This window comes from Oryzias latipes, chromosome 15 (genome assembly GCF_002234675.1).
Source record: "Oryzias latipes chromosome 15, ASM223467v1".
Lineage (NCBI taxonomy): Eukaryota > Metazoa > Chordata > Actinopteri > Beloniformes > Adrianichthyidae > Oryzias > Oryzias latipes.
The window spans coordinates 15,963,837-15,982,323 of NC_019873.2; the positions used below are offsets into that span (position 1 = coordinate 15,963,837).

The 18,487-nt window shown below is 38.5% G+C and overlaps 1 protein-coding gene across 1 annotated transcript in view; it reads right to left on the bottom strand.

Annotated features, from left to right (window-relative positions):
* Nucleotides 1-1,013, bottom strand: part of LOC101156763 (inactive phospholipase D5) — a 52,788-nt gene extending 51,775 nt beyond the window's left edge. The window contains exon 1 of the mRNA XM_011484304.3: nt 597-1,013. Within this exon, the coding sequence (XP_011482606.1) occupies nt 597-602 (6 nt within the window). The 5' untranslated portion in view covers nt 603-1,013. The remainder of the gene's footprint in view (nt 1-596) is intronic.
* Nucleotides 1,014-18,487: the final 17,474 nt, after the last annotated feature.

Below are 18,487 nucleotides of genomic sequence, written 5' to 3' on the forward strand. Positions count from 1 at the left end.
ATACGCTCTATTGTACTTGATACCCTCAAATCCTTTTCATAAACATTTTCACATTTAAAGTTTCTAATAAATAACACAAAAACAATAAATAACCTAATGAATAATTAAATGATACTGCATCCTAACGAACGATGTCCAATCAAAGCCTCTGCACAACTTCTGATTTGATTTATAAATTCATAATCAACCACAGAAGCAGATTCAAAGCAAAGACTTTTTTCCCTTGAAAATATTACTTTGCTGTAAACACCTCAAAGTACTTCAAAAACAGAATGAAACATTCTCAAATTCCAATCGTCTTCTCGTTCCACTTTAAGTCCAAAAGTTGTGCGCAAACACTGAAAGGTGTGCTGAACACATTCATCTTCGAGTCGTTTCTCCTTTAAACAGCAGTGCCACACACAAAGCTCCCTTTATAACCTCTTTGCTTTCCAAGAAGGGAAATACACCAGAATATCATCAGCGGCACTCTTATCCAACTCTCCGCAGGCACACAAACCCACAGGGATGCATCAAACTTAATCACCTGGAACATGTTACTGTCGATGGAACGCAACTGCAGACAGTTTTAAAGAAATATGTGTAAAGCAGCTCACCTTCATGGCGCATCCCTCCAATGTTTGTCTGCCCTAAAACACATGTGCCGCTCCTCGTGCGTGTGAGGTCCATGTGTGTGGAGTCCCAATCCGCTGCTGCCCCTCTACCCTCAGAGTTACAAGGGGAGGGGGGACTCTTTCCCTCTGCTCAGCACAAACAACTGGGTTTGTAGATGCACGTGCATACATGTGAGGAGTGTATGCAACAAACTAAGCGAAGGACCTGCCCCTCCCTGAACTCTGCTGCAACTGCATGAATGGAAACTACCAAGAGAGGGAACAGACACGCCTAAATTTTGTCTACCTATGCACCATCTCTTCCTGTTTGCCCATCCTTCCTTCCATCTTCTTTGGTGTCTCACTTTCCTTTTCTCCTCTCATCATATGGAGTGTTTTGTCCACCTCCTTCTAATGCTTCCTCTCTATCCGTCCCTCCCTTCTTCTATCTCACCACTCTCTCCCTCTAATGGCAAGCTCACATTTCTGCGCTCTCCGCCACTGAAAAGGGAAAATAAAACAGAGAATAAATAAATGTTCAGGCTGCTTTCTTGTCACTCTCTTGCAATTCTTCTGTTTTGGTGGCCCCTTTTGCCTCTCTGTGAACCCTTCTCCTTCTTGTGTATGTATAATTAACCATATATCTCTCACAGTATGGTCTTTTTTGCACAACAAAGTCAGAAAATAGCAAAGATTTTGATGCAAAGGAACAAACAATTTACAAAGCCTTGAGAGCTATTTTTAACCAAGACACTGAAGGGACAGAGGAAGAAACAGAGAGGCTGTGTGGGATAATCTCAAAGAAATTTTACACAATTTAAAGAGTCAGAGGAAAACGTCATCACTCTTTTTGCACGCATAAAGACATGGTTGAAATGTTTTCACTTTTGACACAGGAGTATTAACAGTGCAGCTGTGTGCTGACACAGAGAAGTCAACAGGGGGTGGCAATGCTCTTCACAGATATCCAACCCAGAAGGGAAAAGAATAGCAGCAGGGACTTTAGGGTGTTTACCGACTGGTTGAAGCACAAAAGACTACGTCCATCTTTAAATTCAGCCTCAGTTTAGTTAACATGCAAATCTAAACATATTTGTTTGAAACAATCAACAAACTTCAAAGATGAATTTCAAAGATGAAAGTTATATTTGCAGAAAATACTTTTTCAGCAAAGCAGTGTGGGGGAAGATGATGCTGCTCTATAGTGGCTCCAAAGAAACAAGGAATACAGTAATTAAAGTTCTATTTTGACTTGAATGATTCCACTTTCACTACAAATGTACAACATCGTCATATCAGCAAACTTTAAAAGATGATTTTAAAATATTCACCCATCAGTTGATGAGTTCTTGACTTAAAGACCCACTCTGATCATCTTTTGACCTATTTTAATAGAATTGAGAACCAATACGAACAATGCCTGGACATTAAGCTATTTATTATCAAACTTCAAGAGAAACATTTCTTTCAAAATATGATGATGGACAAATAAAAAAAATTGGAATATTAAGTTATTGAATGAAATGTTAACTGTGGAAAAAGAGAAAATATAACTGTTTTGAATATTATTTATTAATGTGTGAACAGTAGATGAAGGTATTGGCTTAAATAAGCATTGGCTTCTATTTATCCCCTGACATGCATATGAATGTCCCGGTGATGGTCAAAGGAGCCATAGGCACGTCAACCACAGCTCTGTCGGTCTGCTCCAGGGTACATCAGTAGCTAACCATCTCCAAGTGTGAATGAATAAGGGATACACATTATAAGCTCTTTGAACATAAAGAAAAATCCAGTTCATCATTATTTTAGTGAGTCCATTGACCAGTTATTTGAATAGCTAGGGAAAGAGTCAACCTCTTTCATCCAGTCATATATTTCATTTTTCAGCTGTGTGTTTCCCTCCACCTTCTTGGTATTGCCTGCTCAGCATTAACTGGTTATTAATGTCTTTTGTCCACATTATTGAGGCAGGTGTGGAAGCACAAAAAACTGCCTGAAAAACAAAGGTCTTGGCTGATTTGAAAGTAAACTCTGTTGGGATTGTCCTGTAGTGTAAATAAAGAAAAGCTATCCAGTAAACTCAAGCGTGAAAGTGACCAAAGAGAGCAAACGAGGTATATGTTATGCGTTTTGAGCAGAAGGACCAAAAAAAAATTTAAATCAAGAAAAGTTGGAAAATGATTTAAAAAAAAATGCAATGATGATCCTTTGACAGAGGCAGCATAGCTAATGAATCAGTTCTTTTTATTCTAGTTCTACTCCCTCTAGTTCTACCTCTGCTCTCTGAGCAAATGTAGAGTTTGGTCTTATGATTTAAAAAAATATACATCTATTTACTGTTTCACTTTGTCTTGATACCTCTTTAACTAGTTTAGTTGACTCCACTTTAATTCAAAAGTGTATGTCAGCTTTAAAAGTTTTAAATAGAAAACATCACTGTTGGATAATGTGCCTTTGGATGTGACACAAACATGTTTTACCTCATGACAGCTAAAAACATTTATCCTTGCTGTGGTGATGCAAACACTAGAAATCTGGCTCAAATTTTACATGTCAAATGTAAAAAAGAAATAACCAGGTAGACTAACAGTATATTTTAATGCAAAACATCTCAACTTCTTCTATATTTGAGAAGAAGATTTTGCAATCCGGTGCTAAATCATTCAGATTTCAGGAGAACATGACTGTTTACTGATAGTTGAGTACTCCAATATTCCAAAATGCAATATAAGCAACAGAACCCGTCTGAAGACTTTAATATCAGCTAAGTAGTTTCTAATATATAAAAAGCATGTATACCTCTAGACCTTTCCCATGAGTCAAATGTAGCATTTTGATGTGGGTGAAAGTGTATCAGGTGTAAAAGGGAGATTTACAAAAGAGCAGATGGAGATTATATCTAAGACCCTTACTTTGAAAAGACATTCAGGTAGAAGAAGAAAATGAAAATCCTAATTTGCAAAGTCCCCTCCTTGTTTATGTCCTCCTTTGTTACACAAGAGCACCCTCTGCTGTTTCCACAGTTTGAACTTTACACTTCAGTAGATACTGTTTAAAATTTTTAATTTACTGTAAACTAAGAAATGTAAAGTTTAAAAGCAAAATCTGCATTTGATCAGAGAAGAAGATGAAAGGCACTGTTACCACACAGACCTGTACACTATTTCAGCATCAACACCTTCACTGAAAAATCTGAAACTAATTGCACTTCCACAAGTATTAGTTAAAGTCTGAGTTTGATTCTAACACTTTTTGGAATGTGACTGATTCCTCTTCAAAGCACAGATGGACAGAATTGAAATTTTCAATCACAGAAAAAGCATGTCTCACAAACATAAGTTCCTGCTAAAATGAACTGAGACTCCATCTGTACCAAGCTGACAAACGAGGAGCCAAGCACCTTGAGCATCAATTTAATTGGTCTCAAGGACCAAACAAAGCGAGAAGAGAAGAAGATCGATGATGTGAGATTTAGGCTGCAAGGATCAAAATTCCCAACAGCAAAGAAGAGTTGCAAACGCACAAGAAACTTGCACATAAGTATGCTATTTGTTTCTCTCTCTTAAAGCCTGTTTTTATCAAAAGTCAACTATTAGAAAAATGTCCCAGAGAAGAAAGGCATCCAGTCAAATTAGATCTTTAATTAACCAAACATAATATATAGTTAGATTCTTTTTTATGACAGTTCATGCCTTCAAATTGATGGACAAATCAATGCCAGGGATTACAGTTTTGCAATACTTGAAACTCTTAAAGTCTTTAACAGCCTTTGGGTCAGAACTGAAGTTTTGTTCAATTCGCAAAAAAATGTCCTCAGAAAACTGAAGCCTTAAGGCCGTGTCACACTGCCGCTATGTACAATCTGCGAATTGTCCTTGCATGACATTTCGGTCTTCCATGATACATGCGTGATATAGATAATTCATACGTTTTTCTTGTGTTCGTCATTTGTCGATGTGGGCAGATGTCATTCGAGGGTCTTTACGTGAATTCTGCTTTGAGCTGTTCAAAACTTTTGGTCAGTTGTTTTTCATGTGTAAATCACAACAGAACCACGTTAAAACCACAGAACAAGTTTGGGTAACACTTTATATTAAGATTCCTTAACAACCTTTGTTAACACATTAACAAGCATTATAAATGAATTTATAGGGTGTTAGTAAGACATTTATTAGTACAATAAGTCTAATAAGGTTTATTAAATTACTTAGTTAACACATTTACAAGCATTATTATTAGGATGTTTTTAAGATGCTAATGATGCATTTACTGAAATTATAGGTGCTAAACAAATGTGTCAGTGTTAATAAGCTTAATAAGATTTATTAATAACCTTTGTTAACAAATTAAGAAGTATTACTATTGTTTGGGGTTCTAGTAAGATATTTATTAGCATTATAGACGCCTGACACAAGCCTAAGTGTTCATACGCTTAATAAGTTTTATTGACTAACTTAACAAATTATTAGGCTTTATTAATGTGTCAGATGCTTGTAAGATATTTATTAGCATTATAGATGTCTTGCAAATACCTGAAAGTGTTAATAAGATTTATTAACATCTAAAGTCAGACCATTGTCTTCTAAATCCATATTACTAAACTGCTTATAAGCTTTACAAATGTATTAATTAACTTTGTTAATAGTTTATTAATTGTTTTGCAGCACCTCACGCTAACGACCGACCGGTACAGAATCAAAGATGGGCGGGGCTTTTTTCGTCACCTGTGTGAAAGCAAAGTAAAGGCCTGTTCACACCGGGACGAATTTCGTCGGCGATTTAACGCCTCGTGACTAAACAAAGGGCACCAACGAGAGTGTGCACACCGACGCGAAAAAACGCCAGGCGTTAAAGCGTCAAAAAAAAAAAAAACGCCTCGGGTTCGTTTTTTTTTTTTCGACGCGTCGCGTCGAAATCTACTCGACCAATGAGAACTGCGCTTTTGCTCACGTGTCTGGAGCTTCTGAAGTTACAGTAAAACACAACTTGGGGGCGCTCAAACACAAAACTGCCTTGCTGAGCACACATACCAGCGAAGAAGATAGACGCCAAGTAGCGTCTACACAGCCGCGAAGCAATAATGACGGACATTCTAAAACATCCCCGAACCAAGCACCAGTTGGAGCTACTGGTGCTTGAAATATTGATGTTTTCTTTGTTTGATTCTGACAAGCGTGTAAATACTTGCTCTCTTCTTCTGAGTGAAAAGCGACTTTAAGAAGCGTAAAGTTGCGCAGCGCCACCTTGTGTACAGGAGTATTTCTGTTTTACATTAAGCGCCATCTAACGTCAGGGAATGAAATTGCATGTTCACTCCACTCATCGTCAGCGAAAATCGCCTGGGTGTGAACACAAAAAACGTGGCGAAAAACGCTGGCGAATATTCGTCCCGGTGTGTACGGGCCTTTAGAGGCCATTTCAATTGGCTGAAAGTGAGCACGCTGTTTTGCTGATGAGTTTGATTGACAGATTCATTAGCCAATGGTGACATTAGTTAACCTGGGCAGGTTAGCGTGTTAGCTTTAGCATGGCTCCTGTAGGTTTTTTGCTTTCGGTCTTCAAAAATGACTGGCTTGTGCAACTTTCTTGTGGACTTTGAAGCAAGGCAACAGTGGTTGAATGCAGTTGGCATTGAATGCAGAGAACTGTCTCCTGGTGATGGGATTTGCAATGAATGTTTCACTCAGGATAGATGCTAATACTTTATCCTTATTAGCTATGATGCTAGTCATCCAACACCAGTATATATGTTGTTTTTTTTTAATTATTTGTCTGAATTAAATTTTTATATATCTTTTACAAAACGATTTGTGTATGTTTAGTCTGTTTTAATGTCATAAAGTTCTTTTTACAATCTTTATGCTTTGTGGTTGTTTGTGCAAAAAACGTCCACACTTAGATGAGGTGCTGCAAAACAATTAATAAACTATTAACAAAGTTAATTAATAAATTTGTAAAGCTTATAAGCAGTTTAGTAATATGGATTTAGAAGACAATGGTCTGACTTTAGATGTTAATAAATCTTATTAACACTTTCAGGTATTTGCAAGACATCTATAATGCTAATAAATATCTTTCAAGCATCTGACACATTAATAAAGCCTAATAATTTGTTAAGTTAGTTAATAAAACTTATTAAGCTTATGAACAATTAGGCTTGTGTCAGACGTCTATAATGCTAATAAATATCTTACTAGAACCCCAAACAATAATAATACTTCTTAATTTGTTAACAAAGGTTGTTAATAAATCTTATTAAGCTTATTAACACTGACACATTTGTTAGGCACCTATTATGTCAGTAAATGCATCATTAGCATCTTAAAAACATCCTAATAATAATGCTTGTAAATGTGTTAACTAAGTAATTTAATAAACCTTATTAGACTTATTGTACTAATAAATGTCTTACTAACACCCTATAAATTCATTTATAATGCTTGTTACTGTGTTAACAGAGCTTGTTAAGGAATCTTAATATAAAGTGTTACCCAAGTTTGAATAAACAGCAAAAAGAAAACACAGACTCGTGCTTCAATGAACGTCTTAACTTTGACATTAAGGAGCATTGAGAAGAAGTCCCATCGCATCAGCACCACGGTCAGCGCCCTCACAATGCTTTGTTTTGGCACCAGAAACTGGGAGGAATGTGAGATCGCCTTTGCAAAGCCGTGGAAAAACTGTGACTGACAAAAAAAAAAATGAAAATCTAACACTGTGAAAAAGTTTTGCAACAGTTATGCAACAGTCACCACTGTAAAGGGAAACTTATGTAATATGTGTCGTGTTGAAGCTCATATTCCACTGGGACACTGTGCAACAGCTGTGCAATAGCAATTTAAGTAGCTTCAATTCAGATATTTTGAGGGTTTTTCTGTGACAAACGATCACCAACTGAAAGAGTTAACTTATTGTGTGTGTTTATAAAATAGTCTACAAATATGTGAAAAGAAGTTCCTCTCATTTTTTCAGCCACACAATACAGTAGTAGCCAATCTGCAGCTATAAATATATATATTTCTAGTATGACTTCAATAACACTATTGCTCATAATGTCTCAGCCCACAGCATAAACAAAAAATGGCAGATTTTGTTGATATTAAAAAAGTCATTCTTATTTTCTCTCACAGTAAAAACCCCTCTGGGTCTGACATAGTTTAACCAGTATAACATTGGGATAGAGGCACCACTGCTGTGAAATAGAAAATACAATCAATGTAGGAGGTGGAGAGGCTGCTCCTCTTCCAGCTGCCAATCCCCAAATTCCTCTGGGAGATTTCACTGTCTCTGGTGTAATCTGTTTCTGCAGCCTGACTGTCATCTGGTGATCCATTAGAGCAATCGTATACACACAAAGTCAATGAACAAAATATAATAAATCACAAATTTAAAATAGAAATTTGATAACTTGAGTACATTGTTTGCATCTGGATCCAGAAATATATAAATACTTCTTAACAATGATGCATAGAGAACAATAGAAAGCAGCGTACACTTTCAGCCACTAACCAAGGTTCCTTAATAGCACATGGTCCATTAAATGCACTCAAGTAGTTGCAGAAAAGCAATTACAGTGATTACAGATGATGGGAAACATCACAGATTTACACAAGCAGGAGGAGGCCACTGTGAAGCCACATGAGGCAGTGGGAGCAGCTGTTGAAGATGATGCAATAAGGCCATGGAAAACCTTGAATTATTTTCAGGATTGTGTTTTTCAGTAGGTGAGGTGGGAGGCAGGTAGGTTAAAAATGATCTGTATCTAACATCTATAAAGAACATGAAGCACTGCAGAATGGGAATCATCACTAGAATGTAGAGAATTAGAATGAAATAGGAGCAACTACATAATAACGGGACAAAAACCAACAAAAATTGAAGGGATATTTATGTAAACACAGACAGTGTAATGAGCAACAAGAAACAGCTGTGAGAATGACAACTAGAAATCAGGCGTGAACATCTTAGGAAATAAATTCAACCATGAGGGGTAAAGGTGAATAAAACAGGTTTAACCAAGACACAACATCCAAAATATGTATGCGTTTCTATATTTCAAGAAAATAATGAAAAACAAATTCAACAAAAACTCCCAGAAAAAGAGAACACACAACAATAAAAGTTTGGGTGACTTTTTGGGCTACAGAGGTAAAAAATAATGACCTCATCATCAACATGAGTCAGGGGAATGTGAAAAGGGGTGTGGATTACAGAAGATTGAAAAACAAACTAGAGGATTTGCATGTTCTACTGCTAAACAAACTAGACAAGGTTGGCCGTAAACCTCTCCCATCTCCTAATTGGTCCTCGGCCTTCTCAGCCTTTAGCACCCAAACTGAAAGCATGACCTATGGTCAACCATGCCATTTTGAAAATAATCAATATCAAATGGGAAGATTTTCAGCCTAGTCTTAAAAATCAAGACTCTCTCCCTAACTGGAAAGGGAGTTGATTCCACAAAAAAGGAATCTAATGAGTGAAAGCTCTGCTCTGCCCCCCTCAGTCTAGTTTTAGAGATTTTCAGAGCAACTAGCAATCCTGCAGACTGAGAATAACGTGCTCTACATGGAAAATATGAGACCAGGAGTTTAGGTAAAGAGCACATTTTAAGACATGCATTTTTTTAAAATTCAAAATTCAAAGAAAGCTTAAATACCAAAAAAATGTAGCCATTGGCAGATGTGACCCCTGATTCAATTCTTTACTTTGGGCTCCCAAAAGCTTAAGTCTGAAACTGATGCTTAATACTATTTGTCAGTGCAGAATCAGTGATGACGTTGAGGTGAAAACTGCGAACCAAAACCTAGTGTTTTTTTCAGTACAGACCAGTGATCATTCAATGTGCAAAATTTTCCCAGCACAGCAAAGAAAAACCGACTGATCAGAGTAGTGTCCAATAGAGTCAGGCTCCCATGGGTTCTGCTAACTGCATGATAGCTTTCAATGAAAATAATAATAATGATACATTTTATTAACCTTTAATTAACCTTTCAAGACACTCGAGTACACTTTACAGAGAAAACACAGAAAACAACAGCAAATGATAAATTAATTCATCAGATATGGTGGAGATTAACTTAGGTGATGTATCGAATTTTAAATAGATGTGTTTTGAGTTGTGGTTTGAAAATAAATAGTTTGTGTTCCTTATGGAGGGAGAGAGTTTCAAGGTTTTATACATTCTTCAAGAATAAATGAAACAGTTTAATAATCATTCCTTATTATCAAGAACTTATTGGCAATAAAATGCTCAAATACATTTTTAACAAGCAGTAAAAAGCTTAGATCAAAACACCACAACAAACAACTTGATGCAGTCTTTGAACTAGCACATTAATCTCTATGTCAGATCAATCTGGCGAGTTTGCACTCTGATTGCATCCTTTACTTTGTAGCGCAAGTAAATTGTCAAAACAGTAGTGAGATGTCAATCCTCTCTGTTACGTCCCAGGACGTTTTGCTTTGTGTGGTTTTCTTTTTGTGTGTCTTGCAAATGTCAGTGTGCAGGTGCCGGACTGTGATTGGTGTGGTGCTCCAGCACTGGAAGTGGATTGGCTGCCAGAAGTCACTCCTGGAATCACACCTGCTATAAAAGGAACCAGGAAGAAGACCAAAGGAGGCTTATTTGACATTTCCCACCTCTCCCAAAACCAGCTATATAGAGTTTAGAGATGTAGGAGTGGACTGCCATTTACTTTGACTCATGTTTTCTCATGTTTATGTTATGTTAGGGAGGTAAGTTGTTGTCTTTTGGTTTATGTTGTTTTACTAGGTAAGATTTGGGTTCTTGTTAGGTAGGTCAATTTTTGTTTGTTATTTTGGCCTAGGTCCACTCTGAAGTAAATACTCTAGCTCTCATGTTTCAATCAAAATAAATCTCTTAACTTGCTTTAAGTGTGCTGGCTTTTGAGACTGGAGGGAGATGGGGCTTCATTTTTTTTGTGTTGCGTCCTTTTTGGGCCACTAGAAGGGGGGGCGTAACACTCTCACATAGATGGAGAGACAATGCATTAAAAATGCCTGTCAGAACATTTTAAGCATTTATGGCTTTGTATGTAAAAATAACCACAGATTCCATCAAATTAGTTCATGTTTTTTCATGCAACTCTGATAGAAATTTGTGACTTCTGCTTACAGGATGTAAACGCCGACACAGGACTTGTAAACGTGTTGATGATGAAGTTGCAGTTTCAATCAACTTACTATGAAAGTGAAATGCTATTTTATTGCACTCTGACTTTGACACACCCTCCCATATTCAACGTCTGCTGTCAGCAGATCGGGTTTTCCTCTTACGTGAATTTATTTATGTTATAAGATAGACACGCTTAATAGAACCAATTAGAAGAAAGATTTTGTCTGGGGTTGTGCAGACAAAATCATTGAACATTTCATGAAGTGTCTGTGATCTGTATGTGAGTGTTGAAAACTGCTGTCATGCAGGCTGCATGAATGCAGAGGTCTGCAAAAAGGACTCTGGCTGTTTTATCATCCGAGATGATTATGTAGACAACTTGGAGGAAGCCCTCAGACATGGAGCTGTTTCCCCTTCAGCATCAAATATTCAGGACTCTCATTTCTCACTCTTTTTTTCTCACACATCACTACATCCAGAAGCCCCTTGCAGAATGCTTATTCTGTTTACCTGCAGGCAGAGAGTCTCCTGAGGACATGCCAACTTCTGTCTAATAAAAGACAAAGAGCTAAGTGCTGCAAAGTACTAACAAAGTATATATCTTATGAGGAGACAGTAGATTGTGCAATCTAGAAAATTCTGCTTTGTGTCATGGACTTCCAGATTACTTTTAAAGCTGCATTAAATCAAATCATTACTCCATATCTTTACATTTTTTTAAATATTCAATGACATATAGTATCCTGTTTTTGCACCAGCATCCTGTAGCTTAAGGTCAGACATGTTCCCATATATTTTAATAATCCTTCTGTGATTTCCATCGTACATCTTTATTTAATGTAAAGAATTAAATATTGTTTTAGCCACACGCAGTCAGCTGTATTTTGGGACTTACATGTTCCAGTTTCTCCCTCCTGCGAAGCCAAACACCAGCTGAGTAGTCCTGCTGCTGAACCGCCGTTATTATGGAACTGGCTGGAAGTCCTGCGATTGGAAAACTGAACCCTGATCCTTGACTCTTCAGGTCATGACCACCAGTTGGACCCTTCATCTCTCGTTGCTCGATGGAATAGGAGAATCAATCGTGCACTTATCTCTGTCCTAATATTCAAATGGCTTGTTGGTCTCCTTTAAAAAACGTGCACCGCTTGCATTTTGCTGTCTTAGGTGTTTTGCGTTCAGCAAAAAAATGCAATAAAAAACATTTGCGTAAAAATAACTTTTTTAAGTTGATTCCTGCTTGACTTCAGTTCCAGATTCTCCAAAAAAATATTTGACAATTAACATTAAAATTCATGGACAAATAGATTGAGTAAAGAGACATTATAAGCTGGAGTTTTGGTATATAAAGAAATAGTTCTGGCTTTCATCATACCCTTGTATTTCAAATGTGGGAGTATCCATTTCTCCATTACTCAAGGCATGATATCCTCCTCTAGTGGTCCCGCCTTAAAGAACATCTTCATCTTCTCAATTTGCATATATATGCTCCACATGACTAGATTTAGTCAATCTGTTAACCTCAGCTCCCAGCAAAGAAAGAACCCCAGGAATAAAGCTCAGGGTTTCCACTGATCCTGGCATCTCTGGTGGGGAAGTGTGAGGAAGAGGATATAGGGGAAGGGAGGGGTAGAGGAAACAACATATTGAAGTAGAAAGAGAGAGGGACCAGAGTTATGGTGCTGCTGATGCAGCATCAGAGAGGGAGGAAAGACCCATGTGCAAAACTAAAAAAAAAATTAAATAACTAAAATTTAAGGGATGTAATTAAAGAGTAAAAGAGTAAAGACCTCACATCTTTATCTCTGGCTAAATTCTTTTCCTCTTTTATTTTAATTGAGTGTCCTCTTTTCTCTGACATTTGACATTTTTTACATCACAAGAACTTGAAAAAAACCATTTTCTCCTCCTAACACATTCTTGCTCTCCACCGCCTTTTACCGCCTAAAGCACACAAATGTTTCCATCTGTTGCTCTCTTTCACCCAAAATTAAGTTCTTGCAATGTTTCTTGAAGCTTCTGCATAGATGACATATGTACATCTTACCACCCCTTCCACATGCACACGCGTGCACACCTTGGCACATCCCAGCAGAGTGGTGCAGTGGGGCTGCAGTGTCTCTCTTCTCTTACTGTGGCTCACTAGAAGCAACAGAGCCTAACACCTTTAATTGGCTCATATCTGGCACCTGGGGAAACTCATACTGCACAGATGCAGATGATCCCAATCTCTATCTTGGTATGGAAATGTTTCCTGAAATCCTGGTTCAATCATAATTGCAAATCAAAAACTTGTATACTTTCCCAAAATGAGACACGGGCATCCTATAATGTGACTGTGTAAAAAGAACCACGTCCCCCACTACATACTATCACTACGTAGTGGGCAAAAGCAAGCAAAAGCTAAACAATGATTTCACTGAAGGCAAACAGCCAGCCTACTGTGACTGACCACAATGAAAGCAATCCATTTAAAATAAATTCCTGGACTCCCTGCCACTGCCGTGAAAGTACACTCAGTCTGCCAAGCACAATTATGCAGATGAAAAAACTAAAGTGGAAATTATGTGTTATAGTAAGAGTAAACCCCAGAAACATACATTTTAAATACTTTTTAGAGTTTTATTTTGACACGTGCAGACAGAGGAATGGAGTCTGCTCATTCATTCAACTTAGTCAGTTTATTATAGGCTACACTGACATTTATGACATCTTCTGCCTTGTTTAACCTTTAAATAGCTGTCATCAAATTCAATATAGGATTTCACTTTAAAATATACATATTTGTGGAAAAACGTAAAAGAGAAGGCCAGAAACAAGCATCAGCTATTATTCTGCCTGCTAGTAAAAGTATCACAAAACACAAATTAAATCCTTTCAGGTAAAAGAAAAATATTACATTTTTAATTCTTAAATCATAATAGAAACATTTTTAAGGACTAAAAACGTGATTTTATCATCTCTGTTTTTGAATCAATAACCTCACAGCAAGATGGCAGATTTGTGGTTTTAATTTGAAATGTGCATTAATGGCAGAGCAGTTTGTCACGGAGAATGTGACAGTCAGGAACCTGAACCGTTCTTTTACGATCTATAGTTTATAATAACTCTTTTAATACCTGTCACCTAAACAATATATTTGGACAAAAAATCAATTATAATGTTTGATCTGTCCCTTTCACCTGTTTTCAGACTGATTTTTGAAGCAATTTATTTGGATCCAAATTGCTGAGTCATGCTCTTCTGTCATCAAGTATGCATCAAAGCATTGGCTCTCATCTACTCCTGCAGTTTTCCCTTCACATCCTCCCTTTGCCAGAAGCTGTAGTAGTGGCTATCAGTGAGAACACTGGCTGAATGTTAAACATTGAGGTCAATGAGGGATCTTTTACTGAACAAGAGCCAACAGTGTCCATAACAACACTGCCCCGTACTTAAAGGCTCCCAGGATTAAGCCCTGGAGAAAGGTAGCACTTTATTCTAAGAACCGCAAAGATGTCTGATTGATGAAACGGTCTTGTTTTAGTAAGTCGGATCAAACGGCGTTCCCAGGTGGAAACTGAAGAGAGACAGGAAAGCACATAAAGGAACCTGGAAAACCTTGGCAGCTTTTTTTATCATTTTTCTTTGCAAAGTACAAAATCTTCACAAGCACAGAGCAGACCACATCATCAACGCTCTGTTAAAACAACAACAATCTAAAGGCAGGGACACTATTTATGCACCTGTCAATACCCCTATATAGATGTAATGCCAGACTTCCAGTGTGTGGTCATTACTGTTTAGTTGGTTGTCAGGATCGAACACATAAACTGCTTAGTTTGATTTTCCAGCTGATGATAAATGTAGAGCAGCTCATAAAATTCAGGTGCAGAGCAAGACCGGGTTTTCTTCCTTCCTTTTTTTTCCTACATGTATTCCATGTTTAAGTTTAGTACTTTTCCTAACTCTAAGGGTGGATTTAGACTGGACACAGAGTTTGTTTCCCCCAATAATCTGGAACAAAGTTTCAGTATGAATACATCCAAGCGGGCCAAAACAGGACTGACAAGACACAGCTGAACATGATCAGAAGAGATTGGGACCAGGGAAGTAAAACCATGACAACAGCAACTCGTTGAAATGTGATCGGATGAATTCAGACTCATCAAAACAACTTTTATTGTGGTCCACTGTTTTCCCTACAATCTATATGTCTTAAACACTAATGAGCGTACCTTCTTAGCTGTCTTTTTACCAGGAACCTACGGTGGCCCAGAAGGGTCACAACACAACACATTAACTTTACACACAACACATTAACTTTACACACAACACATTAACTTAACACACAACACATTAACTTTACACACAACACATTAACTCACAACACAACACAATAACTCACAACACAACACAATAACTCACAACACAACACATTAACTCACAACACAACACATTAACTCACAACACAACACATTAACTCACAACACAACACAATAACTCACAACACATTAACTCACAACACAACACATTAACTCACAACACAACACATTAACTCACAACACAACACAATAACTCACAACACAACACAATAACTCACAACACAACACAATAACTCACAACACATTAACTCACAACACAACACATTAACTCACAACGGAAGTAAAGCAGCAATGGAAGTGCTTTTATTCTGAAATTTCCACTGGGCTGAGTGGCTAACTGCCTAACAGGAAGTAACGTCACAGTGAGCTGTGGAGGGAGCATGTTTCTTCTACAAGAGAAGCTACACAATGTTAACGCACACTCCTCCGTGCTGCACTCACACCCCTCTCTGTGCTGCACGTGCTCCGCTCCTCTCCGTTCTTCAGCCCCCTCCTCTCACACTCACTTGGTCCCCAACACCCCCCACCCACCCACACACCATCCCAGTCCCTGCACGCGCTCCTCTCCTTTCTTCCCCTCCCTCTTCCTCTCACACATTCGCACGCGGTCCCCAACACTTGACACGACAAATGTGGAGAGATCGCACTGTCAGGCTTTAATGAACACAATTTCTAAGAGGCGGGGCGTTGCACTCCCCCAACAACAGGTTAGATGACAAAACCCGGTCCATTAAGCTCTGCCGTTCACGGAGCTTCAGTAGAACTCCAAAAGCCACACGGCCTAACGTAGGCCGCTATTATATATTCATGAGTGGGAAAGAACCTGCTGAACCGACCCTAAAACCGCCCAAATTATGCATTTTTGACCGCAAATTTACACCCAAAACCGCCCAATCTAGCAACGCTGTTGCTAGCTTCTCTTGTAGAAGAAACATGCTCCCTCCACAGCTCACTGTGACGTTACTTTCTGTTAGGCAGTTAGCCACTCAGCCCAGTGGAAATTTCAGAATAAAAGCACTTCCATTGCAGCTTTACTTCCGTTGTGAGTTAATGTGTTGTGTTGTGAGTTAATGTTTTGTGTTGTGAGTTAATGTTTTGTGAGTTATTGTGTTGTGTTGTGAGTTATTGTGTTGTGTTGTGAGTTAATGTGTTGTGTTGTGATTTATTGTGTTGTGTTGTGAGTTAATGTGTTGTGTTGTGAGTTATTGTGTTGTGTTGTGAGTTATTGTGTTGTGAGTTAATGTGTTGTGTTGTGAGTTAATGTGTTGTGTTGTGAGTTAATGTGTTGTGTTGTGAGTTATTGTGTTGTGTTGTGAGTTAATGTGTTGTGTTGTGAGTTAATGTGTTGTGTGTAAAGTTAATGTGTTGTGTGTAAAGTTAATGTGTTGTGTTGTGAGTTAATGTGTTGTGTGTTAAGTTAATGTGTTGTGTGTAAAGTTAATGTGTTGTGTGTAAAGTTAATGTGTTGTGTTGTGATTTAATGCGTTGTGTGTAAAGTTAATGTGTTGTGTTGTGAGTTAATGTGTTGTGTGTAAAGTTAATGTGTTGTGTGTAAAGTTAATGTGTTGTGTGTAAAGTTAATGTGTTGTGTTGTGACCCTTCTGGGCCACCGTAGGGAACCGCCCTGCAGCATGTATCCAACGGACCAAAATGAGTAAAACGTGTTGAGCCTGACGTTGATTCAGATTTTCAAAATCTTGTGAGCAAAACATAAAGTTTAATTGAACTAAAAGCGCAGGACTTCCATAAGTTCTGCCTCTAGTTGCTTTGCCCCGCCCCGTAATTCCTGACCAATGAGTGAAGAATCTTTAGTCACATGGTTTTGTTTACAAGCTTTACTCAGAAACAGAAAAGTCCCCTTGATGTCAATCTGAATACAGACCAAACGAAAGGTTCAGGACTCGATCCGGACCAAATTAAACAACTGGGTCTGGACCAGCCACATAACTGCAGTAAGTCAGACCTGTTCCCGGTACATGTTAGACACTAGCAAAGTTGCTCTTTATCACCAGTTCTGTTCATAGAACAGGTAGGGAATTTCAAGGTGCAGCCAGGGGGCGGAGGGGGTCTGGTTTGGGTCCACAGTAATTCTTCTCTGCTCTTTGCAGATGATGTTGTATTGTTGGCTTCATCAAGCTGGGACTTTCGGTGTGCATTGGGGCAGTTTGGGGGAGCCAAGTGTAAAACAGCTGGGATGAGGGTCAGCACAGCTAAATCTGAGGTCCTGGTTCTTGACCAGAGAAAGGTAGTTTGCAATCTCTCTGTGGGTGGAGTGTCCCTGCCCCAGGTGGAGGACTTTTAATATCTTGGGGTCTTGTTCAAGAGTGAGGGAAGACCGGAGCAGCGTCCGTAGATATGCGGTCGATGTACAGGTCCGTTGTGGTCAAGAGAGAGCTGCGCCAGAAAGCAAAGCTCTCAATTTACTGGTCAACCTTTGTTTGAGTCATTACCGAAAGAACAAGGTCCCGAATACAAGGGGCTGAAATGAGCTTCCTCCATAGGGTGGCTGGGCACTCCTTTAGAGATAGGGTGAGAAGCTTGGTCACCCGCGGAGCGCTCGGAGTAGAATTGCTTCTCCTCCGGATCGAAATGAGCCAGTTGAGGCGACTTGGGCATCTGGTCTGGATGCCTCCTGGACGCCTCCCTGGGAAGGTGTTCCAGGCATGACCCACTGGGCGCAGTCCCTGGGGAAGACCCAGGACACAATGGAGAGACTGTGCTCGTGGCTGGCCTGGGAACGCCTCAGGGTCCCCCCAGTGGAACTGGAGAAAGTGGCCAGGGCGAGGGAGGTCTGGGCATCTTTGCTTAGAGTGCTGCCCCCGCGACCCGGTCCCAGATGAGCGGAAGAAGATGGATGACCGTACTTTCCCAGTCTGTATACACCCTAAATTTTATTCTTAAGACTTTGTTTGGTCTACTTTAAATTTAAGAAGTAGAGGAAACCTAAATGTTTTGGTGTTTGATAAATTGTGGCTGACTAAAGACAAGACATGGCAAAACAGGACAAACCTGATTTACTGCATTTGTGGGCCATCATTTAGGTTGTTTTTTTATTTATTTATTTTACAAAAACTTTTAACATCAATGTTTAAAGAAAATTTCTATGAAAAAAAATTAGCTTTACTGATTACATGTAAAACTTTAGCAGGTTCAGATTTTTGGCTTTAGAAACGATCTTGAGTAAACACTTTTCTGAACTTCATTTTTCTTCTATTTCATACTTTCTTTCCCCCACCTAAAACTAGCTCATGTTCTCTGTGTATTTAATCTGAAACACTTGAGGCATAGTTTACAAAATTATGATGGATTTTTGCTTTTGTTTTACAGGAATACAGATTTTTTTAACATAATTGCACTGATTAAAAATGTCTACAAGAGATGATTAGTTTTAC